This window comes from Haemaphysalis longicornis, unplaced genomic scaffold (assembly GCF_048455015.1).
Source record: "Haemaphysalis longicornis isolate Haplotype H1 unplaced genomic scaffold, Haemaphysalis longicornis Haplotype H1 scaffold_3, whole genome shotgun sequence".
Classification (NCBI taxonomy): Eukaryota; Metazoa; Arthropoda; class Arachnida; order Ixodida; family Ixodidae; genus Haemaphysalis; species Haemaphysalis longicornis.
The window spans coordinates 130,797,077-130,824,014 of record NW_027526335.1 but is presented as its reverse complement, the minus strand read 5'-3'; the positions used below and the strand labels follow the sequence as shown (position 1 = coordinate 130,824,014).

General features: G+C 49.6%; 1 protein-coding gene across 5 annotated transcripts in view; it reads left to right on the top strand.

Annotated features, from left to right (window-relative positions):
- LOC144175084 (uncharacterized) overlaps positions 1-26,938 on the top strand; it is a 147,695-nt gene that overhangs the window by 110,288 nt on the left and 10,469 nt on the right. Inside the window, exons 4-16 of one of the 5 annotated variants that reach the window (XM_077704135.1) lie at positions 6,863-6,971; positions 7,060-7,084; positions 7,711-7,780; positions 7,928-8,016; positions 8,890-9,034; positions 10,783-10,964; positions 11,501-11,740; positions 12,317-12,756; positions 13,377-13,433; positions 16,978-17,126; positions 17,883-18,149; positions 19,213-19,359; positions 22,463-22,749. In XM_077704135.1, coding sequence (XP_077560261.1) covers positions 6,863-6,971; positions 7,060-7,084; positions 7,711-7,780; positions 7,928-8,016; positions 8,890-9,034; positions 10,783-10,964; positions 11,501-11,740; positions 12,317-12,756; positions 13,377-13,433; positions 16,978-17,126; positions 17,883-18,149; positions 19,213-19,359; positions 22,463-22,749 — 2,207 coding nt within the window. The remainder of the gene's footprint in view (positions 1-6,862; positions 6,972-7,059; positions 7,085-7,710; positions 7,781-7,927; positions 8,017-8,889; positions 9,035-10,782; positions 10,965-11,500; positions 11,741-12,316; positions 12,757-13,376; positions 13,434-16,977; positions 17,127-17,882; positions 18,150-19,212; positions 19,360-22,462; positions 22,750-26,938) is intronic. The other 4 variants (XM_077704136.1, XM_077704138.1, XM_077704137.1 and 1 more) reach the window with 4 other exon arrangements.

Below are 26,938 nucleotides of genomic sequence, written 5' to 3'. Positions count from 1 at the left end.
CATTTTCTAATTTTGCACGTCCATGCGCCGCTCTCCAAGTCTAAAATGCTTCGACCATGTCGATCGAAATGGCGCAATCAGATAGTCGCTTCATAACGCGAGTGACTTAGGTTCGATTCCGACCACGGGAGGTGTTTTAATTTTTCTTCACTTCACACATGTGCACGGTCATTATCATTGTCAGAGAAAGTTGGCTTCCCTGCAGTGTGTTTTGGGTGGACTACCGACGAATTCTGTAAGAGGCTGAAGGCTTCGCTTTAATATCTGCTAACCTCTGAGAACGTTTTGCAATGCAGAATATCTGCAAATCACATCTGCATCAATTTTACAAATTACAGTGAGTGGCCTGTTTTGCGACGTCCTTCACCACTAACGTGTACGCTGTCCTCTGAGCTTTTGTTTCGAATGCTGGCTGTCCAACATCCCACCCCTCCACTCCCCCACGTACTGCCTCAGTTTCAGATATTTCCAATACCCGTGCAACAATGACTAGGTTATAATAGTACGCTTATCTAAGCTCCTCACTTCTTTGGCAGTACGCGGCAGCTAGTTAATTAATGGTTACCTGACGGCAAGGTTCCTCAGCTTGTCGGATGGAAAGACATCGTGCTGATAACTTTCGCTGCCCCAAATTCGTCAGGCTGGTCACGGCTGTCTGCACCGATCCCATAATGCAATTAGTGTTTTGAACGTTCTTAGCCTTACGATCTTTTTTGTTGCTCAATGCTGCTGTAGCATATCCTTGCGGCGCCGTTGCGGGCTGGGCTCAGAGTACGAAGAGAGAAAACAAGAAGCAGGAGGAAGCTAAAGAGCAAAGATCACAGGGGTCTCGATTACGAGAATGATGTATGGCGGCCTGAATTACCCGCCAACGAGCGGCCAACGCCGACCGGCGTCGACCGCGCATACAAGTTCTGGCGGGCTGATCAGAAATCCGGGTCACCGATGCCGACGAGCAGGAAAAACAAAACGCGGCTCTTTTCCCGCGCTGTCGAGACGAAGTCAATGGCAACACGTAATGACGCGTGCTGTTTCGCTGTTGTCACATCTCAGGTGTGTACACTGTTGTTCTCGGCGCTGAGACATCGTGTTCACACACTCGAAAGGCCGCGTTCTGCAATAATGACAGCCCTCCGTTTGAGAGGAGTGGGGCGAAGCACATAATGTGAGGCAGGGGTGTCTTAGTGGTATAAGTGTAAGTACAGCTCTAGTTAATGATTTCGGGTGCCTGTTCTGTGATAAGAAGTGTATCAGTTACTCTCTTGGTGGGGTCATAAGCTGCGGACGGATCACGACTCTTACTTCGGCTGAACACAGTCTACAACTGCGTGAACGTACTCCGTGGGATACAGACGTAAACGCTTGACGCGGACAAAATGGATACACTTTCCTTTCTCAACCGGTGACGTTGCTGTTCGAGTCGTATGTTCCTCACAAAGATGGACAGAGTTGCACTTTTTCTTCAACGTTGCTTATATGAAGTTAAGGGTAAGGCAGCTTCACTGTCCTTAAATTTGCTCGCAATTCTCTTGCGTGCCCAGTAATAAGCCCGTGAGGCAGGCAGCCAACCAACGTTTGTTGGGTAAACAATACGAAGGTAATAGCAGTGCTTACAGTTATTCACAAAACACAAATAACAACTAAAATCCGAGGGAACACTGATTGATCGTGGTCATGTCACGAGACAGTTATTTGCTCCTGTTGGAGTGGGATTATATTTATGACTAAATTGTTTACGAGGAATTATACTTTAGAGAAATTGATTTCGGAGGATTTTGAGCCACATGTGTCTATACACAGTCTCGCCGTTTGGACAGAGAAGGGGGAGACATTTTTAAAAACTAGCCAACAGCCTAAGGAGAACAGGGCTGCGCGTGAAGCTTGTCACTTGTCAGTATAAACCAAACCCAAACCAAACCCCTGACCCAAACCAAATCAAACTCCCAACCACAGGCTGAGCTTGACCCGATCTAAAAAGAACCCCGACCCCCCCCCCCCCACACACACACACACGCACACACGCACACGTGCATGCACGCACGCACACACACACGCAGACACACGCAGACATACACACACACACACACACACACACACACACACACACACACACGCACACCAGATAAAGGGCAGAAAAGTTGAAAACTGGGATAGTTGGTATACATTCATTATGATTAAACAGCGCAAATTAAACGGGGCGAGAGAGAAGTGCACAACACGAGCGCTAGTACTACTTGAAGAATTATTGAAAATCTGGAAAAACATATAAAGAGTTGATAAAGAATCCCTACTAAGGAATCACACCAGATAAAGAACCACCCCTTATCACATAAAGCATCACCTAATTACATGCAGATTCACTTCCGCTGTCGTATCTTCTGTCACGCTGTAGCTCTCGTCGAATTTCAAATCGCAATCGGATAGACATCGACTTCATAACGCGAGGGACACAGGTTCGATGCGACCACGGGAAGCGTGTTTTTCTTGGGGCGCTTGGTTTTTCTGGAACACAATCACGATCTTCCACGACACAAGTCAGTCAATACAAGATTCGCTTGAAAACGAGCATTAGGTGCTAGATGGTAGGGGCACCATCCCTGTGGGGCGCGTTCTTAGACTGGGATGTCGTGGTCCTGGCTGAAGACATGGCTCCGTAGCGGATTTTTTTCGCTAAAGTGTTCCGAGCTAGCTGGTCAGCCGGTCCACCCACTGCTCGTAGGTAGGGCCGGTAATAGGTGATAAAGGCGGGAATTTCTGGCACTCCGATACCATGTGGTGTATGGTGCCAGGGGATGGGCAGTGGGCACAGGTCGTGTGGTATTGGGTAGGACAGATTTTGTTGAGGAAGGTACGCATGGGGTATGAGGTTATTTGCAGCCGTAGGAGGGTCGTGGCCTCGTGCCGAGTGAGGTGAAAGTGAGTGAGGGTGATGATATTTGGATAGAGCCATTCAGCCGACCATGACGAGAATAGGGTGGGTCGCGCAAAAAAAAAAGCTTCGCGTTAAAACAAAAGTGGAGCCGATTTGGCTCGCATCTCAATATAGAAACAATAATTTCGGTTGTCAAATGTGCGCGACATTCCAGAACGAACCGCGCCATTCCTCAGTCCATTTACCGCGCTCGTTTAATCTTTGTTGTGCATCATTCCGTTATAAGCACTCTACACCATCCACAGCGCAATGGCGTGCACACGGAACAGCAGTGTGCCGGCGGCGGTGGTCGTTACAGCGGCCGCTTCGCGCGCGCCGTTCTAGTCTGCAGCCGTGTGGCGGGCGTCACGTTTCTCGCTTTTGGCGCGCTCTTCCGCCTCCCAGGTTCGGACAACACGCTCGGCCCCCTTGTCGCCGCGTTATTATTGGTCGAGGCATGCGCTGCGCGCGTGCACAACGACCCACTCGCGGGGTATTATGGCCCCCAGAAAAATGCAGCCGACCATCGAGGTGTAACGGGATATTACGAGGAAGCGGAGGCTCTCTCTCGGCCCTAAGCATGCAACTAACGACTGTCGCGGCGGTCAGCGAACAACACGTGCTCAAGGAGGCGGATGTTTCTTTTTGTTTCCTCTTGTCGGTCCACTTGCGGTGGTAGCGGCGTTGTTGTTGCCCGTGCGTCCTAAAGCGGCAAGCGCAAACCAGCATCCGTGGGCGTAACGCCTCTAAGGAACACGGCCCCATTTTTTTGTCTTGTTTGGTCTTGTGATCGTGCCTCGCTCGCTCGCTCTATCTCTCTCCCGTTTCTGCGTCCGCGCAAACGACACCACTGGGGCAACGCTTACGAGTGGCACGCTTGCGTGGTGGTCCATTGTGGTCGGTCGGCCGGGCTTCCGTCTTTGGCTCTGGCTCGCTCTGGCTCTTAATAATCCGCCTCCCTTTTGCTTCTTTACTCTTCTCACCCCGTGGCCCACTCCTAGCGGCTGCTCCCGACCCCGCGCTCACCCGGCTGCCTGCCTTGCACTCGGTCCTTGTCGACCCAAAACGGGCGCTTCGGGCCACGGATCGCGTTGCGCAGCACACCATGGTCCGCTAAGCATCACCCCCTCGTGTTGTGCTCGTCCACTTTTCTTCCCCGTCATCTGTCTTTCCGTGGTCCGTGAGCGGCGCGTGCGTTGTTCGCGCCTCGCGTGGAAGGACTCGCGTGCAGCTTCAAGCGCCTTTATCGCGTTGACGCGCCCAGGAGGTCTCAGCGCGTTCAACTGCCTCCTTCTTCTCGATACCTCGGTTTTATATTCATTTTTTTTTTCCTCCTCAAGCCGTGTTCACGTGTTCGGCACGCGTGGAGAGCGACGGCGATGAGGAAGACATTTGAGAGCAAAAAATACAAACGTCTCAGATCGCATTCTGCTTGGCTGGTGCCTCTCAAAACTACCTCGGGATGAAGATCCTCCCCCAAGACGCGTGCGATATTTCATTAAGAATTTTCAGGTTCCTGCTCGTTTCGCTCCGTTTAGGGTTGCGTGTCTGCGAGGTTCGCGATGCCTAAGGCGCCATGCTCGGGCGCTCTTGGTACCTGGGGAGTCCAGCGAGGTTCGGGAACCGGTCGTGCCAGCGTGTATCGATGAAGGCGATGGGGAGGCGGTGGTGCGAAAGAAGAGAACAACTGCGTTGCTGTGGGTGTGACGTCAAAGTCATTGATGTATACTGCCCGTGCGTCTGAAGCAATAAATGGGTGGCATAACAGAAGAGAATCCCACAATAGTTTTGTGTACACATTTATTGAGGTGTTCGCTTTTTTTCCCGTTTTCTTAGCGCCTCAACCTGTCTGCAGTATCATACATTGTAATGCAATAAAATAATTCGGTGGCAAATTCTCCCGATACCTCGTTAGAGGCGAAGGAGAAAGCCCCGTAGGGGTTCAGCCACATCCATAAAACGACGACAATGACTAAAACTAATCAATTGTTGACGTCAACAAATTGATCACAAATATAAATTCTCACGGAGAGACGTGACACCCAAGAGCTTTGGATTTGTGGATGCACGCACCTCCGAGAGGACCTCTGTAATCCACTGCAACCGCGCGACTTGATTTTTTGCCGCTCATTTTTAAGTACCACGGTGATACACAAGAGGATGTAGACGCTCTCAGCTCCTTTACCGCCTTCCCCTTCCCTGACGAGTAAATAATTATAAAAATAATAAATTTAAAACATACATTACGCGCAAACAAGAGCAAATAAATAAGCTCTGGCTACGAGACTATAATTCCCCCTAACCCCTGCAAGGGCGAGATGGAGCGCGGAAAAAGGGATAAAAGCCGGAAGAAGCGGAGGCGCGATTCACGCGGGCACCCTCGCGCGAGTTGCGCTGCCCGCGCTTTCTTCGAGCGCGCGCGAGCAACGTGGGAAAGCGCATCGCGTGGCGCTTTAATGCGCCGCAGACCCGCGGTGCCATCAATTGACTCGCGGCCGGCATGACCCGGGCTGCGCGAGGCGGTGCGAGAGAGAGAGAGCACGACGCCGGCGTTGTTCACGTTCGTGGTCCTGATTCTCCGGCGTGATGAATAGATGATCCGGCGAGGCGGACGCATCGCTTCCTCGGCCCGGAGTTCTCGCACGAAGGCAGGACGGCGGCGGAAAAGCGGGGGCAGAAGACCTGCCGTCGGCTATTTCCGCGTTTTGCTTTGTTTTCTCGGTTACTCCTTTATTTTTTTCAGAAGCAATGCTAGTGGCCTGAAATGAAAGCGTGTACGAACGGTTAATTTACTTCTTTGATGTTGTAGGGGCCATGAAGACAAAATACAACTTTCATCAACACGAAAGAACGAGTGTTTGGTAAACTACGCAGATCCATACTAACCGCGAAGGGCGCTTTCAAATCGAAAAAACGCAAGAAATATTGAAAAACTCAAATTTCGCGCCACAGTGACGTAATGTGGGCTGGAGTGACGTAATATGGACCAGTACTAGTTATTATAGTGTGTTAACTGCATGCTAAAATTCCAGTTACCATCGAACGGAACTACTACAATCCCTCAGCTATTTTTCTTGGTGGTGGCTTAGGTCGCCGCCAACAACATTCTGTGGCAACGTTCTGTGACGTCAGCAACATCCTGTGACGTCATAGACACATACCTGGAAAATGGCTGTGGAGACGCCACTGCTTACTCTGTTTTCTTTAATATTCGTATTATTCCTTTGAAGTTTGCGGCAAAATTGATATCATTGTTATCGGGACAGAGTAGCCTCTTTAAATGAATTGAACTCGCATTTTGTCTTCGGGGCCCCTTTAAGGTATATGACTTCTGTTTTTCATCAGTTCGCACGGGTATTTTCGCCGAGTCAGGTTTGTAATAGACTGAAGGGAAGCACTGGCGGACTAGGATGTAATATTGCGGAGGAATTCTTCAACGCAGGAAACGCGCAGGGGAAACGACGAAGGGAGGGGTGGAGGATCGCCTTTTTGTGAGCCAAAGTTGCACGCATAAATGCATACAGCCATAGCAATACCCTTCCCTCTGTCAAAGTGGCAGCGCGAAGTCTATATGCGCTCTTGTTAATGCGCACGTTTGGTCAGAGTCCTGTCCCTTCGCCTCATAGAAACAATATTCAAATTGGGGGTTGTTATTATTCACCAGACTGAAACAACTTTTTGCTCACCTAAAGTTTGCTTAGAACGCATGGTAAATGCCTTATTGTGTGTTCGTATCAAAAGCACACACGCACGCACACACAGGCTTACTTGACACTGCGTGTTTTTAAAAAAAGTAGTTAATGATCTCGCATGACGAATTGCGAACAACAATGGCGTAAAACGATTTCATGCTCCCGAGAATATTTAGTAGCTTACGGCGGAGCTCTTTAGCCCACGAAGTATCTAAACCTGAGTTTTTTTTTTTTTTTTCTGTCATCTAACCATTCGCAGGTCGGAGACCAGATTATACGCATCAACGGCTACCCCATCGACCATTTCATTCACGAAGAGGTCCTGGCGCTGCTCAAGGCGAAGCCTAACATTGTGCTCAAAGTCAAGAGTGAGTAATTGGTCCGGTCATCTCTGGGCAACTACGAGAGTTTCGTGACACCGTGCTATAATTGTGACCGCTGTTTCCATTGTTTCAGGTGTTGGGATGATTCCTATTAAAGAGTAAGTACACAACTTCTTCCGCCAGAACGCGCCCGTTTTGTTCCGTTTGCTCTAGGAACGCAGCTAGTGCAAACGTTGCTTATTTCTGCTTCTTTTTTCTTCTCTCTATAAACGTCATTGTCTCCCTTTTTTATAATGATACATACGACATATATTTATACCGATAAGCCAATCACAGTGGTTACGATGTTCCAGGGCTCATCACGCTGGACGGATTATATTTCTTTCCACTATCGTTGATGGCTGCAAAGCGCATGCAAAAGGAGCGTGGAGATAAACTTAATATGCTCGAGAGTTCATCTTCAGTTGTCTTAATGCGAATGCATGGCCTGTGTTTCATTCTTTTGAACCAAGCGGAAATGTTTTGTGTCCCCTTCGGATTCTCCATATAAACGCAATCGCAGAAATGAATGGGCCGTGTGGTGTTTTTGTTTGTGTGTGTGTTTTTATCTTGCTTAGCCGTTTACTTTGTAGACTGCGTCAAAGGAAACAGGTCGTGTCTGTGCACGCGTTGTTCTCTATGCGTCCTACTCCACAAAGCACCAAGCGTGGATGATGCTGTTTTGTGTACGTGTACGTCAACTAAACTAACCTCAGTCCGTTCAACCCATCCCCGCCTCTGGCAGCAACAAGCGTGACCCAATAACTTGGAAACTAGTGGAGCCCGATCCCTGCAGCAGCGGCTCTGACGGCACGGTACGTTGCGTCGGCCTTTCCTCGCTCCATCGTCGATCACTATAACTGTTCCCCTCGCGTCTCGCGCTTGAATGATCACGAGTGAGCGATCGCGATTGTGTTACGGGTAAAGGAGTTTGATACTTATACGCCCTTCTCCCCTGACAGCATTCCGTAAGCAGCGGTTCTAGCCTCGAAGAATTCATCGAGACGAAAGTCTTTATCTCTGGCATCGGTGGCTCCAGTCTGGGCTGCAGGTGAGAAAGACGGCGCTTCTTTTTCCCCCCGCGGGTGGCCTGGCAACCGCAAGCTGATTATTCATAATCTTGGATCCTGCGGGAGCTAATGCGACGTTACGTGACACACATGTTTCGCTAAACCTGAAGCTTTCACACCTTGACGTACAGAATGGCGATGTACTGGCCATACTTGAAGGTAGCACGAAGGCGATAAAAAATTGTTTTATTTGAAACTAGCGTTTGATAACTCTCTCAACTCTACTGCGGCCCCAAAGGACGTTGTTTACACGCGCATAAAAAAGATTACAAAGTAGATCATGTGCAGGTGGTGACAGGTGGCTGTTTACAGGTTGTTTACGTACAGGTAGTGATCGAGCAAATAAATCGAGTGAAGATCACCATGAAAGAGAGTGATGAGTCAGGTGTCTGCACGCAACCTGAATGTGTTTGACTCGTACTTATTCAGTGGCCACATTTGGAGCATGTGATAAGATGTCAAGTTGGAGCATTTGTCAAGTTGGCTTTTCTGCGCGGCGCCCCGTGCAACACTGGTGCGCTTAGCATGCTCAAAAGAGCTCTGACACGCAGAACGTGCGTTCTTGGAGCGTTGAACAATGTGCTCGCCGCGCATTATAGGTCTCAAAGTTTGTTACCGCCGCGAAAGGGGATCTGTTCGTCGCCGCTTCGAAGGGAGAGCACGGTGGGAAAGCCAGCGGCATTTGCAAGGGGTCGCCATTTGCGAGGAACTCAATCAAAATGGCGGGTTCACACGCCGCTATGCGGGATTGCGGGATAACAGCGCAGAAATTAGGATGAAGCTTTTTGTTTCCAGAGGGGCACAACTTCATCATAATCTTCCCGTTGCGTGCGTGCGTGTCTCACTCGTTTCAGCGTCGTGAAGGGGCCGCCGGAGTTCCCGGGCATCTTTGTACAAACCGTGAAGCCCCATGGTCTCGCCGAGATTGCTGGTCTCGAAATCGGCGACCAGATCACCGAGGTCAACGGCCAGGGCTTCGTGAACGTCGAGTTCTCCGAGGTGATCCATCCTGCTTGCGCGCACCCGTGCCGTCGCTAGCCAGAAAATTTACGGCCCTTTCGTCACCATGAACCGGATAGAGGCCCTTGTTCGCTGAAAAACCAATTGTCTCCCCACCTTGTTCGCTGAAAACCAATCGTGGTTCCTGCATGGTCGCGCTCGCGCACGAAGTAGAATATTTTCATTGCGCCATTCTGCCACAGGGCATCAAAAACTTGATAAAGCTATGTACACACAATTGAAACAGACAAGAAGCAGAAAGAAAGAAAAGAGAGAGAAAAAAAAACGACGTGATGCGGGCGGCTTTATGTACTACAGAAGACTATAGAGGCCACTTTCGGAAAGAAAGACCAGCAGTCTCTTGTAAAGGGGGCCATGTTTCCGCCGGTGAATATCGGAAGTCCGTCCCATGGGCGATGTCCTAGGGTTGGTTGGAGCCCTGAACACGTGGATAGGAGGTATCCCAATGTCGTTCCTGCAACAGGGGCAGGACAGTATAGGGCAGGTCGACAAAGTAGACATATATCCCTATGTTAAGTGCGCTCAACCGTACCCTCAGTGCAAGCGCGTTCGATATTTCATTCGAAAGTTTTTTTCCTTAGGATTTCGGCTATCGGCGATTTTTTTAGTCGAAAACTCCATACAATCAGTGAATTCTCGGATTGTGGTGCTGCGCTCGGTTCGAAGCCGTGTTTATTATTAAGTGCAGAGCGCTTTAGGGTCCCGCATTGTCGTCGTAGCTCTTTCGCTGTCACGATGTCTCCACCGCCGCAATCAGGCGAAGTAGCGACTTAACGGACCCAAACAGAGCCCCACAGCGTAACGGCGTTACACAGCAGCTTCGAAAAACAATGGGCTTATTAGTCATAGCCGTTAGAAACTTCTGAACCGCTGGCACTTGTCGTACACCTCCCCTTGTTTAGCGCAAAGAAAACTGCAGATACATATGGGACAAAATCTGTGTAATTAACCGGCAGCCCCAGCGTTCATTTAGTTAGAAACGCTCGTTGGGTTGGTTTTTACGATAGTAAGCAAAAAAAAAAAAATGGTCACGGAAGACACGCGTTCGAAACTGCGCACTAAGGCTCCGGCACGTGTGAGATGAAAGCAAGCACAAAAACAACAGAACTCCTGCTTGCGCTGTTCCAGGCAGAGGGCACGCTAGCACTTCGAAGGCGGGAAATTTGAATTGCGTCGGACAAACCTCTGTTCAGTTCATCGACAGAGGAGTGAGACAGGGAGCGGAAGATCGTGAGCGGTGGTAGCGATGAGCGGATAACGGCGCTACAGCCTCTCTGGCGAATCACTGCTCTGCACTTCCGACAGCTTTCAAGTTGTGGAACTGCTTTAATTTTTTATTATTATTACCAAGTTACTGCTGTTGCTTCTACGTTGAAATATACGGTCGACCTTCATTACAACGAAATCGGTCTACTTGCAGTGCAGAGAGAGCTGATATATAATCCCCGCTTTTAAAAAAGTACCGCTTACAACGAAGTCAGCGTTCTCTTCCCGAGTACTTCGTTATACATAACGAGAGTTTTCTGCATACATCTACAATTCTGCTACCTTTTGAGCCTGATTTACCCGAAGCGTAAGAAGCGATGCTTAGTACTAGTAGCGACTATGAACAACGGCTTCTTTATGCCTGAAGTGAAATGAACGCGGATGCGCAATTTCTCTCGAGCATGTCTGCGCTCATACCACGAAGCAAAATAAATGTCCGTGACGATGTCTCTGTCCCATAGGCAATCGCAATGCTCAAGTCCTTCAAGGAAATGGCACTGACGGTCAAGAAAGGCGCCGGTCTCGAACTCTTTCCCGAAGAAAGGCTTCGGAGAAGAAACGTGCGACTCTGCAGTCGAACCACGAAGGGGCGCAACGGACACCACACACGCACGCTGAACGGGAACAACACACTTCGCAACAGGTACTATACGATGGCTGTACACCGTCTATCATGTCAGCGTATAGCTTTCCGTCTAGGCTTGGACTAGTCACCCGGTTCCAATTTCAGGACAAATGTTGAGCATACAGGGACATGGTAACGCTGTGAAAGTCTTTCTGCTCGTATTGCTCTACTCGAGTAAAAAAAAAGTTGGGGAAAAGAAGAATAATAACAAAGCTCCTAGATGAGATTGGTGAAAAAAGTGATCGGGCCTCACTCAAAAATATCGAGCTCTGTAGGGGATACTGATCAACACGGCAGTCCCCTCTCTTGCCCCCACTGTCGCCTTACGGTTGTTGCATAATGTGTCATTAGGTGTTGCGATCAATATTTCTTTCGCGTCTGCGTGGCCGTTAACCACTTCCGTCTTTCGCTCCCGCTGCGTCAGAATTTTCAATTTTGGCTTCTCTATGCAAAAGCTAATTCTGCTTTCAGCGGTTATAGTTTAGGGTATGCCGAAAGTACTTACTGATGGTGTCCGGCGCGTTGTCTGGCGCGAAATTTCCGCGGCAATGTAGGCGGATTCGGTTCTCGTTCTTCCCGGAATGCAACAGGACGCTGCAGTACACAAACGGCACCAACGGCAAGCGTTCGTCGCCGGACTCGTTCCACTCGCTGCACGACACGCTCACCAACGGCTCCCTGTCCGAGATGTCCGACCGGAGCACGTCGCTCTCCAGCTCCCAGTCCACTAGTCCCGTCACCAACGGCCATGCGGCGCCGCACAGCAACGGCGTCGACTTCTGCCAGAAGCTCAGGTACGCATGCGTGCGCGTATTCTACACACCTGGCCTGCAGGGGTCGCCTTCGTGCGCTCTATAACTGTGACGTGTGCGTGAAGGTACCTGGTGTACAGCTTGGGAACCAAGACATGGAAGCACTGTTGCTCCAGGTGTCTCCGGTTTGTCTTCAGCTGTCGGGTTGGTTCAAACAGTGCTGCAGTCGCCAGCTGGACCTTTGGTGCAAGCCAGTGCAGTCCAAAGCCACGGCATTGCGTGCACTTGCAGTACAGCTGCCGTGCATGGCCTCGCTAATATTGCGCGAAGCTTGGGGTGCGCACAGAACTGATGGAACCTGGTCTACAGAATGCAGACCAGATGTGAAATATCGAATATGTACTAACGGAAAGTAGTACTTACCATTATAAACCAGAACAAGCAGCGCGTTTTAGTGTCCTCTGACCGAGAAAAAAACGTGCAGTTGATCTTGAAGGTTTGAATAAAAGGTTCTTTGTACCAGAGTCATAATTTCAGATTGAAAACAACCGGGGTCACTTCACCTCCCTGCGGGCTCCCGCGGTTCTCTGACATGGCGCTTCTTTCACACGCCCGCAGGTCTCCGGAGAACGGCGCGCACCACTACGGCAGCACCAACGGCCACCACCACCAGCAGGTGCAGCACCAGCATGTGCTGCTGGTGCCCAAGCTGAGCCTGGTGGGCGCCGAGGAGAGGCAACGGCTCGAGGAAGAGAAGCGACGTCTGCACGAGAAAGAGCAGCTGCTTCAGCTCGAGGCCGAGAAGCTCGCCGAAGAGCGCAGGCAGCTCGAGGCACAGAAGCAGCTGCAGCAGCTGCAGGCGCCACTGATGCTGCAGCAACAGCAGCAACAGCCCAGGCCCGCCACCATGCCCGCGGCACCCCCCGCGCCCCCGCAGATGCACGTGTTCGCAGAGCTCCACAGCGTCGCGCAGCAGCGGAGGCTGTTGCGGGAGAAAGGGGGCGCTGCTGCGCTGCAAAACGGAGAAGACGCGAGGAAGGCGTCCTCTGCCAGGGCGGGTGCGTGTACGGTCCATTTTCGCGGAAAGGAAGAGTGGCAATGAAGTCGCAGTCATATCTGACGACGATCTTCCTAAACCGCACGTGGATTGCGAGGCGTGCCGTATAGTGACGAAGGGACACTGATTAATTTGCACGGGCTCGGTTTCCTCATTTCGCATAGCTGCATTGCAAACACCCCAGCCAGGGGTCGAACCAGTGACCACGCGCAGCAGCAGTGTGCTGCAAAAATGATACAGATAATAGGAGGATAATGATGATGACGGTGAGGATGACGTGTACCATTTAGGTCGTTTCGTTGTGAAGGGTGGCATTTCCACCGAGAATGTTACGTCCCGCAGATCTCGTCATTTTGGCTCGGGGGTTTTCATTTTGATCTTATTTACTGCTTGGCCGAAACGTGGAAACCTTGATGAACATAAGTGGCTGTGTCCCTGCTAGCGGGGGGGAGGCCGAAGAAAACGACGCGTTCCACCAGTGCGCGCGCGTGGGGCCGCACAGGGTCACAGCGTTCGCTGGCCTTCCGCGGCCAGCAGCGGCCAAAATTGCTGCGCGGGCGACCGGCGCTCTCAAAATTGACTGACCCCCGCCTCTCTCCGTTTCTCGCCTCGTTTCGCCAGGACACAGGCCGGACGCCAAGTCCTCGCCAGACGTGCTCATCAAGCAGAAGCAGCATGGTACGTACGCCTTCACCCGCGACCCTCTCCTCTTCCAGCACTGCTCCCATTCGGTGCCGCTGTCCTCAAGGACATCGCGATCTCCCTTGGTTGAGGCCGCTTGTAACAGCGCCGTCGTGTGCGCTTGATCGCAGATCCTCAGGCGGTGGATACTTGTTTCTGTCCGCGCTGCGTGCACGTACTGAGATGATTGCGGGCAGCAGCACTTGGCTGCAGACTCGTGGACCCCCACATACCATAGCTCGATCTTAATAAGTTGGCGCCAGTGCCCGTTTTCGGTGGGCTCGTAAAATGGGGCAGCCTGATAGCGTGTCGGACATGCATATGCATGTAACGGGCAGCCTGGACGGTGATGTGTGTATCCGATGTGATGGCATCGCGGAGGTTCGGGGATACACAGCTTGGAAGTTGTCTCGAACGGCTCCCGCCATCATCTTATGCCGAGAGCGATGTTACCTGCACCTCATGGCGCAGGAGTTAAGCTGCTTAGGCGCAGAGGCTGTAGATGCTGATTGTAGAGTATGGTTAAGTGTGCGAGGAATAATAATTCGTTGTCGGTGACGCGATCGGGACTAGGTGTCCTATGGCCGTTGCGGCCTTATGGCGGTGAACCGCGCTGAGCGTGTAGTGCGTGGCACGGACTTTTACTTTACTTTATTGATAAATCTGACACAGGAGCCAGTTGTTAAATGTGTAAACTATACTCGCAAGCTGGTTGCAGCATATGGTAAAAGCCACAGAGCGTGCAGCAGCGGCGCCTCTACGCACGCCACACAGGGCTCGCAGTGTACGGTCTGGTTTGGTTCCACCACTAAATTAGTCATTGTTGTGAATACTGATGTAATTTAAGACACAGCAGCATGTCTTGATGTTGATTGTTTTAAGCTCTTTGCATTTAGAATCGTAATTGAGTACATATTACTATGCGCACGATATGCTGTACCCTGCCAGCAATGACTATACGCACGACCACACTGTAATGAATGGTCCCAGGATTGGCGTGAAAATCACGAGTCAATGAACAGCATGTGTGCGCGTAATGATTGCTTAATGCATGATTGGAAAGGAGGAACGGGAGATAGCGGCAACAGGCAAGAACACGAGACTACAGATAGAAGCGTTAAAAGAGGCAACAGGCTAACGATAGAGGAAATGTTCACGATAGAGGAAAAGGAAACGTCCTGCGGAAGTTTGCCCACAGTCCCACGGGGTGTCATCACGACGCGTGCGGGGTCGACGGTGATGTCACGGCGCAACTGGCTCGATGAAAGGCTGTACGCCACGTCGGGTTCAGGCACGGGGCTTTGGGCAGGCATCGGAGACCTTACACACGGGTGGCGTACCAGCGGGCATGAGCCGAGAGTTCCACCTCCAGATGAACACAGGCCCACTCTCTCTCGACCAATGCGTCACCCGCTCCAGGCACGAGGCAGCCGACGAGTTGTCGGGATCAGCGTCGGACGGCTCTCTGTAACAGCAACGGTTGCGATCCTGGTTTTTATCGAAGATCTATCACAGGGCCGCGCCCTCTAGCACAGCGCGTCCCGGGCGTCCACTGATCGGCCTCTCGATTCAATTTTCCTACACGCTCTAGCTGCAGCTGCGCGTTCCGGTGTCCTTTTCGTCGTCCACCGGCACCATCATCACACGCACGCACTCTTCAGCATCGGTTACGAAGTGGTGTCCGCTTGCCGTCATGGCGTCAAGGTATTGCCTCTGACATCGATCTGTAGGGAGGTTATGGGTTCGAATCTAACTCATCTGGGCTTTGTTCTGTTTACACAGGCTAGCTTCCACACAGACACCACGCTAGGACAAGGAAGCTATTTAGTTATTTATTTACACTGCTTGAATAATGTAACGTCAAACAGATGGTATCGCTTTCTGTTTGTACCGAAATCTAAAAATGTCGTCTTTACTTCCGCTTGTGGCTGTTCGCAAATGTAGACTAAATAGAGGCTAGGCTGCGGTTTCTCTCTCATTCGGAGCAGTAAGAGAAAGGCGCTTGAAGAAGCAGCGGAACTGGAATCCGTCGAGCAGTGCCTCCTCTCTGGTAGCGGCGGCGCGGCGCTGCCTTTTCGGATTCACCTCTCGCGGCATTTGCATCACAACTCGCGTTGGCGGTCGCCGGCACGAAAAAAAAATGCGCGCACGCGCGGGCAGCGCTTCCGGCCTTCGAGGGTCTTTGTTCCCGCCGGCCTCATGGCGCGGATTCTGTTTGCGGGGCGCCAAACGAAAGCCCTTCCGGCCCGTCTGCTGTTCGCGAGCCGCCATTAAAAAAGCAGCGGCCGCGCGTCCCTCCGACTGAACGGCCTTCGGAACGCCCGCTTTTCAGTGCTGCTAGAGTTCACTGTAGTTCTGCTTTGAGAGAAGCAAAACTAGGCCTAACGCGTTTTATTGCTCCATAGCAAGCTTTCCCGCTCAAAAAGTTGACCGCTCAGGGAGCTAGTAAAAACCAGAGCAGAAAAGTGATATTTCGTGCAGACCAAGCAGTCAACTTGGATGTAAACACTATGAAAATGTTTTGTGGAACTACTACTAGTTTTGTAATTCGTTGTCCAATGCCACTGCCCATACATTTAAATGGGATGGGTTCCATGGCTCTGCAACATGGTAAATCTGAGTTCTCTATATAAACTGGAAACCATGCAGACGGCAGACTTGCACCCTTAATACTAGCTGTGCGAAAATTCATTGCAACACGCTGAACAACTCCGAGTAATCAAAGAACTGCGATGAGCCGGAAAGATGCACCTGTGACGTAACATTTACTGCTACCGACCTCGCGAATGTGCAGGCCAAAGGTCACCCACGTACTGCGTGTTTAAAACCAGGCCTAACCAGAGTGCTGAAGGGAGTCTTCCGAACAATCAATGGGGCACTTCGATTATCAGTCCCGAACTTGTCACAGGCTCTCTGAGAAGCACGCCGAGATTTGTTTTTCACGCATTTTCTCGAGGAAGGCCCTCGAAGTACCGGCGTACTATCCGCGATGAGTCCGAGACTACATCGGGGTATTATGTTAAGAAAGGAAAGTTTAGAGAGAAGCTGGGTTCAGCGTCCATTATGCGTAAATGTTTGGCATATAGCGAAACTGGGGATGTCCCATCTTTGGGTACACAGCCAGGAACTGTTCAATGTGCTTGCATGAGGGAAAACGCAAATTCCAGGATGTCTTCTGGGGATTGGCCATCTCGGGGGGTATTTAGGGCTAGATCAACACATCCTCGAGGAGTTGATTGATGCGTTGGCTCGTTTTGCATATTTTCCGGGTCAGCCGCAGATGCAGTTGAATGTTGCACTGCCGGATTCGCTGTACATGTGTGACCCGCTTTGATTATCAGTTCTGGATCGTCATCGGGCTAGCCGGGACGCGACCTGGTGCTTGATTTTCCCGTGTATTCCCACGGTACTTCCAGACTCTGAAAGCTATCCTCGGGCTGCCCCGGACTGTCCAGGACTGGTAAATCGAAGATGCCCCACGTGTGCACGCTCTAACGTGTTCGTTTGCCTGTGTATGTGTCTCGCTCTCGGGTTCTTTCAGAGCAATTGATGGTAGAGTTCCGAGAGGTGCACAAGAAGATGTTCGGTGCCATAACCACGACAGTGGCATCGACAGAACGCTCCGGGTCCCAGGTTCCGCACGTCGAAGCTGAACTCCGCAAAGCGGCAGCCATCAGCAACGCCCAGGAGGTAATACGGTTTTCAAAAACCGCGACAGCTTTGCTTTTTCGCGCACGCGGATGCATGGACTTGCGTATGTCCGCATGCACGGAAAGGGTCTGACGATTAACACCTGCAACGGCTTGAGAGCGGAACGATTGTCGTAATATATAAACTTGTAAAGAGACCGTTTGATGCATCCAGCTCAAATTTTCGGGTACTGTTAAGGTTAACAGCTTTACCGCAGCTTAAATTTTTATTCGGAAGTTGTTAAGGCGTCGACGGATCCCTCTATAGCTTGACCTTTTCGTCGGCTTGCTTGATTTTCTTCTAAAGTACGCACAAAACCTCTGCCATGCAATGAACGTGGATCGACTTTTATAAGTGACTTCCCTTGGTGCATCGATTACCACAGCCGAACCTGACAGCGGTCCGTCGAAATAGCTGCAGACGGTACACCACGGAGGTATCATTCAGTCTTCAGGGTTAAACTTGGCATGCATCTGAGCGTGACCGTGTGCTCTAGTTTCAGCAACTCCGCGCAGTGCACGATGCACGCCGCTAAGTGTGGAAAGGCAGTGACAACAATGCGCAGACGAACGTAGTCCCGTAGCGCGTCGTCTGATTAATGCAGTAGCCGCGGAGGCACACATTGTTCTCGGTGCATGTCCTACCCTCATTGGCTGATGTCCCTGTTTGCTGATGCCCTCTGTAACAGAGTGGGACTGCTCTGTCTGCGTAATCCAATAAACGGCCGTGGCTCCCCCCAACCCAAAACCCGCGCAGGCTCAGCAAGAGGCGCTACAGGCGAAGGCCGCGCCGCCCCCAATGGAGCACGCTCAGGCAGAGCAGGCTAAGGACTATAAGGCTGCGCCTGAAGCAGCAGCAGCAGCAGTGCTAGCTGGAAAAAAGGGCGATGCAGCTCAGGGCGAGTCTAATCTGGAGGCCACACTGCTGAACAGCATGGAACGGCCGGCCCTGGAATTCCACTCGAATATGTCGGCTGCGCCCATGGAACGTCGCTTCGAAGACGCAGCACTCACTCAACTAAGCGTAAGCACACCTGTACTCTCGGCACGTCCTCGGCAGATAGACGATGAAACGAGAGAGAGGGAGAGAAGGAAATTGTGTTGTGTGGGCGATCTAAACAGTAGAAATCAGTTCATTACATGCATGGTTAATGTAAATATATGGCAATGGAAATACCAACATAAAAAAAACGCTCTTTCGCTGTTGCGATCCGAGCTCGAAGCATTACTGTAGGCTGCCAGCAGAACGGAACGTGACAACATTTCTGGAGGACGGACAGGTTAAACCGTATGGATACTGGATAAGCAAAGGTTAATTTATTGACCCGAAGTCGGCTATATGCGGTAGAAATAATATCGTATAGTTAGTTCACGGAAAATGGCTGCTATTTCCAGTAGATATGCAGTTTCACAGCAGCCAGTTAACAAATTTTAATTATTCAGACTCCAACTTCTTTATTTTTTTTAGAACTATAGTCATCGCCTGTTCGGAATGGCAGGACCGATCTTTTCGATAACCTTCGGTTTATGCCTACATCCGAAAACGCCCAACTGCGTGGTCCACTCGTAACTGTCATATTTCTCAGAACTTCCAGAGCAGCAACTTATAGGCCTCACAGTTTGGATTTGGATTATTCGTGGAAAGTAATAAAAAAAAACAATGTTCAATTTTTTGTTCATAAGGCTGCTGAAAAAGAATGAGGGCCAGTTCAGCTCGTAATCCTGCATATATGCCTATTTAATTTGGTTTTTTCAGCTAAACATCGAATTCTATTGGTTGAATTTTCGGACCACATACACCTGATTGTAGTACTTCGTAATAAGCTTACAAACATAATGTCTCGCATATTTTTGTTTAATGCATTTCTTTCAGATGCGGTGGTGGTTTAAGCGTTTTACCTCGCAGTTGCCCTATGGCTTTCGCCGTAGCGTGGTCAGCTGCCTTAATCCCATGTGTCTGCGCCTATAACGCTGTGGTCTAGGAGGATGCATGCTTGTTCCTATTGGGCGTTGTGCCACGGCGCTTGCATCGGGGTGGCCAGGGTGTTACTAACGACCAGCGTGTGCGGCGGTGTTGTCTTTGCCAGGACACGACGTCGTCGGCCATCGAAGCGTCCAGCGAGGTCGGCGCCGACGGTCGCAAGCGCCAGTGGCCGGCCTACGTGCCTCCCACGCACCCTAACCCGCACATGTTTATTCAGCCCTCGGCTGCGGACACGGGCCCTAACGGCTTGGTAATTGATGCCTCTGCTTGCCACCTTGTTCTTTCTCATTAACCGCACCTACTGCTGCCCGCTTACTCACTGTTGACAGCCGGGGCTTCCTCCGCTTTGCGCCGGCCAGTGTATACGCGCTGACTTTTTTTAAAAGCCCGATGTAGGTGTGCTTCAGCTATGTTCCTTTTGGTTCACCACCCGGGTTACGGATCCAAGGCACGGCATTTCTTCATCCTTCTGTACAAAGCCCGCGCTCGCCCTGGTGAGCAGGTACAGCTCAACCGCAGCCGCTGGATGAGAAGCGGTTTGCCGTCTCGCGCAGCATCACGTGAGAAATCGCAGCTATCAGTGCACTGTCACCACCACTTCCCTGCGATAAGTCGCCGCGATGAAGGCTGCAGACTTGAGGCGGAATCGCGATATTGAGCAGGGTTCAGGCCATATCCTGGGCCTCTCCATCTAGCGACTGTAGCTCAACGTTACAGCGTTTGTTTAGTCCGAAGATTTTCATCTGAGTGATAAAAATTATTTAAGCAGCACTCAACGAAGTTGCGCCCCTTGAGACGGTGACACCGTTTACACCACAGTGGTCTGGGCCCAGCCATCTTTGATTACAGGATGCCATGCTCTGTAAGCAAGATGTTCTTCACCGCCGCCTTCACTGGCCCCAGCACGTGTCAGCAAACACTAGCGCCGCCTGCTTTGAGTCTTACGATTTCTTAAAGGGTGATGGTCTTCCTACGATAGGTAAACAGGAGAATTTTGGTCCGTCTGTCTAGATCTACTCATTGGTCACAGATCCCTTTACCTATGAGTGGTAAACAGTCAGTGACCCATCGGTGGGTCACTGGTAGGGTAGTAGAGCAAGTTTGAGGGGGGAGTGGCATTGGGAGGGGAAGGGAATATGCGGAGGATGCAGGAGAAGGAAAGGTGCAGCGCGAGATGGGCGTTACCAGGAGGAGTCTTACGACATCTGCTGCAAAGCAAGATAATTTTTAGTCTTTCTTGAGCTAGGTATAAATGCGAAAACGTTGGTGTCTGTCTGTCTAGCTGTCACCCGAAAAGCACGACTGGTAAGACTTCTCGCTGCGGGCCACTGACCGGCTGGCAATTTGACACTGGTTTCTCGCCAGCAGTGACCAATGGTGGCTACTGCGTGGGTCAAGAAGGTTTGGTCAGCTGACCCATTGGTGGGCCATGTGACCCCAGTATGAATTACATGGCCTAGGAAAGGCAAGGGAGCTGATTGGAAGAGGGGAGAGAACAGTATTAGAGGGAGATGGCGAAGGGGAAGGGAAGAAGGGTGTCGTGAGAGCCTAGGACTCTGAGAATGGCGAGGCGCAGGAAGGAATGAGGGTAGGGAATGATGCGAGGGCAAGAATTAAAGAAGGAGAATGGAAGATTATTGGGAGAAAGGAGAGGGAATACTGGAGGATGGAAGGGGATGACTGGGGGAACAGAGGGAGAGGTGATGAAATGGGAGGTAGGGGAACAAATGAGACAGAGGGAAAAGGGAGCAGGTGGGAGGGTGGGAAGAGCGTTTATGACAATGAGGCAGAACTACGCCGTTTTTTGATGATGCTTGCATTGAGGCAAGCAGATAAGCAGCCCTCGTTCTTTTTTTCCCGGTTTCGCCTTGAATGGGGTATTAAAAGAAGACGAGATACGTTATGCGTCAAATTTCACATATCATTGCCAGGAAAAAAATTTCAGGTTTCACTATAAACGAGATTTTAACATACAAGAAATTATGGGGCAAACTTCATAGATTACTGAAGTAGTCTCGATAAAATACACACATAGCATGTTTTGATTGGTATCTCGTAAGATTTTTCTGTCAATGCATTCCTTCCAATATGATGCAGTCTGATGGGCTTGCTTCACAATGTCTGAATCGTCACGTACAGCAGCAAAGCTTAAACGTTGTAATATCGTGCAGTCGATTCTGCACCTATTGGTGGTATTCTAAGGCTTACTCTGAGAGCTTTTGTTTCCAGTGCACACTAAACGTTTGGCTGTGGTCACAAGAATTTATGGATTTTCAAAGTGTACCAAATCGTGTACGTTTATTCCTGACCACTTTCACATGCTTTAACCTGTGACCAGAAAGCTGGGGTGCTCGTTATTGTCAGATAACTGTCAACTGTTGTGTACAGCCTTGTATTCTGCGCTACCTGTTGTTGCCAGTTTGATAAGTGCAACTTTGCAAATATGAAAACATGCATGTTGGAACTGCCATATGCTGCATCGTACGAAAAAAATTGCATGCGCGTGCTAGTACTCATTGAAGGAGCTTAAAAAACTGCTTTTTATCAATGTAAAAGCAATCAAAATGAGCTGAGACAAATATGTTGCATACAGCTAATTGACCAGATATAAGTATGTTGGTATTAACCCACACTGACCAACAGCATGGAAGACTTCTTACCGTGCACTACAAAGATGCACTGCAGATGTGCAACAATCGTTTGAGCCTCCCAAAAATGGGACGACATAAATTTGCTTTGCAGCATTTATTTGGCAAGGTTACTAGCTCAGGCAAAAAGAAAAAGTATGCGAGGGAAACTTAAGCTCTATTTTATACTCCTTGTGCAACGCAGTCGCACTCACACCTGTTTGCTTGTCCTTGTAAAGCACTATCCCTCGTAAAATAAAGTATGTAAACCCAAGACAAAACGTCATACCAACTAGCCCAATCCCACCCCTAGCTTACGTGAAAAATGCTGGAACACAGACAATATATTGATGGGGTTCCCCCTATTACCTTCTATACCTCTCCTCAAGCTCCCATTTCTAGTCTCCCCCCACCCCCCCAAAAAAGTTCTGGGTGTTTAACGCGCTGAAGCTTTACTTGGGTTATGCGGCGGGCCGTAGTGGAGGGCTATGGATTAATTGTGACCACCTGGGGAACTTTAACGTGTGCCAAAATCTTGACACGAGCGTTTTTTGCTTTTTGCCTTCATCTAAAAAGAAGCCACCCCGGCAGGTTTCCTAGTTTTCCAGGGAAGCCTTTCCTGAAGCCAGGTTCAGATCGCAGTCTTTTGTTCAATGATGGCTGTGTGCTTAACACACTCTAAGGCTGCAGTTCAGCAAAGCAAGGCTCGCTGCGGTGCCTTGGCAGCCTGTGCAGGCTACAAAGAAGGACCGGGCAGCCCCGCGACCCAGTTCCGCAGCCAAGGGTCCTGCGCCAAAGCCACCTGGCCCTCCTGGAAGCCCGCCTCCCAAGGACACTGCCATCAAGGACACGCCCATCACCGACAGCCGGGGACCTGAGACCAGGCCCCCGAAGACCTTCTTCGCCGCCAAGCCGCTCGTCACCATCGGCAGCTACCCGGACGGAAGCAACCCGAGGCCCAACCGATTCGCCAAGCCTGCAAACGTCGAGATCATCGACGCTGATAGCAAGGGGCAAGTGCTTTTCTTTGAAGCTGCAAGGCCCTAGGGGTCTTGTGCTGCGGTGGCATTTTTAAAGACGATGGTCTCTTTTAGGGCTATGCAAACCTGAAAATATTGGTCTGTAAGTCTGTCTACATGTCCTCGATTCAGCCAACTGGCCTAAAGATCGGAGTTCTGAAACAAAACCTTTCCAAACTAAAATCTGGTACCACACTTCATTCTTCTCAACATTTTTGAGCTAAAAGAAAACATTAGGCATATTAGATATGAACACATGGTTCTAGGCAGTGTTCTTTTAATTGAAAATAGGTGTCTGCTTGAATGTTGCAACAGCAAAAGAAAAAAACGTGTTGAAAACAATATCTGGACCCCAAAATACAAAAAAGACTTGTGGCAGTGTTTGAATTCCCACAGTAACAAAAGGTTCCAATACATATGGCATGCAAGAAGTGCATTGCAAAAAAATTGAATTGACTTGAGCAAGCCTTTATTAGTTTACAATGGGAGGAGCGATGGGAGGGAAAGACCGTGGAAGAGACACGGAAAGCAAGTGTGACGGACAAATAACGTGGGAAAGCGGTAACAGACAGTCCAGCATAGACTACAGTTTAGTATCCGAGACAGTATACGGAAGGCTGCGGGAAATGAGGATAGATGAAAATGGAACAGACAGCTTAGGAAGCGGCCACAAGCGGTTTAGCTTGCACTTTGGAGGCGCAACCCGGACAAATGCAGAAATAGGTACAATAGGAGGAAATAATTTGAATAATGAGCAGTTAAAGATCATCGCTGATAGATTGGAAGATGAAATCAATAAATACCCAGGAAAAAATTGGAATTACGATGAAATGATTGCGTTCATAAAGAGTAAGATGAATGAAGCAAAGGAACGAAACCGATGGAAAGGGAAGAGAAAGCCGAGGAGCTGGTGGAATAAGGAAATAAAAGAGGCTATTGACCAGCGAAGAAAGGCGTCGAGAGAACATAGAGAAGCAAAAAGAACTGGTATGGAACCGGAGGTAGTGAAGGAGAAGTGGGATATCTACCGTGGGAAAAAACTAGAAGTGCAGGAAATGGTGCAAGCAAAGATCAAGCAGAAAAGCGAACAATGGATGGCAGAAATTCGGAAGAAGGACAAAAGCGCATCCGAGAAGTTTTGGAACCATGTAAAATCACTAAGCTCAAAAAACGATAACCATCAAAAATTCCTGATTGATGAGGAGGGGGAACATTTAGAAGGAGAGCACGCGTTGGCGCATATTCATCGAGTGATTAGTGAGAAGTTTAGGACAATAGTGGTAGGGAAACCGGCACCGATAACATCAGCGCCACAAAAGACTGCGGAAAGGGAAATAAGTTTGAGCAACCTTGATTGGAAAAAAGCAGAGCAAAAGGTTTTCCCCCAGACAGCAGTGGGCCCGGACGGAATACCAATGCAACTGATAAACGTACTTGGACCTAAAAGTAAGGAATCGTTTATGAGGGCAATAGATAAGGTGATAGAAACCAAACAAATACCAGAGGACTGGTTAGAAAGTAGGATGAATTTAATATATAAAGACAGAGGAGACAAAGCCAGTATGGATTCATACAGACCACTCACAGTAACGTCAGTGGTGTATAGATTCGTAATGCAGGCGATAAAATCAGAAATTCAAGCATGGATGGAAGAAAATGAAATACTTGGGGAACTGCAGAATGGATTTAGACAAGACAGGCGACTGGATGACAATCTGTTCGTGATAACGCAATGCATTGAAATTGCGAAAGCACAGAATAGACCACTATGGATTACGTTCTTGGACATTAAAGGGGCATATGACAACGTAAACAGAGAACGGCTGTGGAGAATGCTGAAACTCCAGGGATTAGATGACGAGTTAGTACAGTTCCTTATAGCAATCTATAAAGACAATAGAGTGCACCTTACTTGGGAAGGACAGAAATGCGCCCAGCAGGTCAACATCCATCGGGGACTGAAACAGGGATGCCCTTTGAGCCCAATACTGTTCATGCTTTACATGGCAGGGTTAGAAAAGAAACTGGAAGAAAGTCAAGTAGGGTTTAGCCTAACCCATATGCTGCAAGGCGAAGTGGTACAACAGCATATTCCTATACGCAGACGACATTGTTCTTTTAGCTGATAACTACAAAGATATGCAGCGGCTAATAAATATTAGCGGCCAGGAAGCCACTGACCTCGGGTTAAATTTCAGTGCAGAAAAATCAGGAATAATGGTTTTCAATGACGTTACCACCGACGTTACCACCGAAAGGCGAATTACCTAGAGTGAAGGAATATAAATATTTGGGAGTGTGGATAAACGAAGGGGATAACTACTTAAGTACTCACGGGGAGCAACTTAAGGTTAAGGGAAAGCGAAACGCAGCTATAATGAAGCATAGAGCTTTATGGGGGTATAACAAATATGAAGTAGTAAGAGGCATGTGGAAAGGAGTAATGGTTCCGGGTCTCACGTTTGCGAATGCTGTACTCTGCTTAAAATCAGACGTTCTATCAGGCCTTGAAGTAAACCAGAGAACGGTAGGACGTTTGGCCTTAGGCGCGCATGGAAAAACAACTAACGAAGCAGTTCAGGGAGATATGGGCTGGGCGTCGTTTGAAGTTAGAGAAGCTCAGAGTAAAATATGCTTTGAGATGAGGTTGAGGGCAATGGATCAACGAAGGTGGGCAGCTAAGGTTTTTAGGTACCTATTCTTGAAAAGCGTGGACACGCAGTGGTTAAGAAAGACTAGAAGGCTAACGATGAAATACGGAAAGAACAGTGGAGAATCCAAAACAGCCAAGGTAACCAAAAAAGAGGCAAGGCAGATTGAAACGAATAAATGGAGGGAAAAAATGGAAGCTAAAATGTCGTTAGAGATGTACAGGGCTGAGAAAATGAACATCAGAAAGGAAAATTTCTACGATAATTCCCAGGGCAGTGCTTTGCTTTTTGAGGCTAGAGCAGGTTGCCTGCGAACGAAGAGTTTTGTGGGGAAGTATTCACAAAATGATGGGGTATGCGTGGTCTGCGGAAAAGAACCAGAAACTATGCGGCACATAGTGTTAGAATGTGAGGGTATCCATCCAAATCTACATGAAGGGAATGTTGGGCTTCCAGAAGCCCTAGGATTTAAGGGTATCAGAGAGGAAGTTAACTTCAAGGCTGTCGAGGGGACGAAAAGAAGATTAGCATGCTGGTGGACGAAAAGCAGAGAGGGGAATATTGCCTAGGACAGTTACCACCTGTAACAGGGAAAAGAAAGTATTTCGGGCCTAATAAGCTTTAGTGCCTGCCCTAAGCAGCGCTAGTATTAAACCAAGAGTGTAAAACATGGTTATATTAGTCCTTTTTGGTAAGATGACATGTCATCACCCCGCTTCAAAGGGGAAACCAATAGCAATCATCATCATCATCAGAGGTGGGTGGGGGAGAGCAGAGGCAGTTACGTGGCAGGGGCGGCAGAAGGCTATCGTCTTTTGCCAATATTTTCAGCAAAGTGAACAGCTATGTGGCAAATTTTTATGGTGAAAGCATTACGAGAGTGCCTGTGGCTCGAGAGGTTGAGGAGGAGGAGGAAAAACTTTATTTTGAGCCTGGTGATGTGGGAGTGGCTCCTCAGTCCAGGAGACCATGGGACGACCTTGCTGTCTCAGCCCTGGACACCAGGAGTTGCTGTGCATCTAAGCCAGCGCTGGTCGTCAGGTTCTCCCACAGCTCAGGGAGGGGAAGGGAAGTGGGTAAAGGTGGGAGGGCTGGGTTGTGTGCGCACCCCAAGATCATGTGTATGAGGGTACATGGGTTAGGACAGAATTTACATGTGGCAGGGTATTGAGTGGGGTACATCCGATGAAGCCAAGTTGGGTGAGGAAAGGTGTTTGTTTGAAGCCTCCGGAGTATTACTTCTTCTGTTTTAGTAAGCTGCGGGTGAGGAGGGGGGAAATGTTGTCTTGATGTGCGGTAATGTTGGGTGATGTCTTGAAATGTGAGCAGGGGAATGAGACTTGGTGTTTCTTCAGAGGCCTGGGAGGAGAGTTCGCAGGCTTGTCTGTGGGCAAAATTATTGCCCGTTAGTGAGGAGTGCCCCGGGGTCCACACAATGTCGAGTTTCCTGTTGGGGGCATGTTGAGCCAGGAGGTTCCACGTAGTTGAGGCCACGTAACCCGACAAAAAGCTGCGACAGACGGCTTGACAGT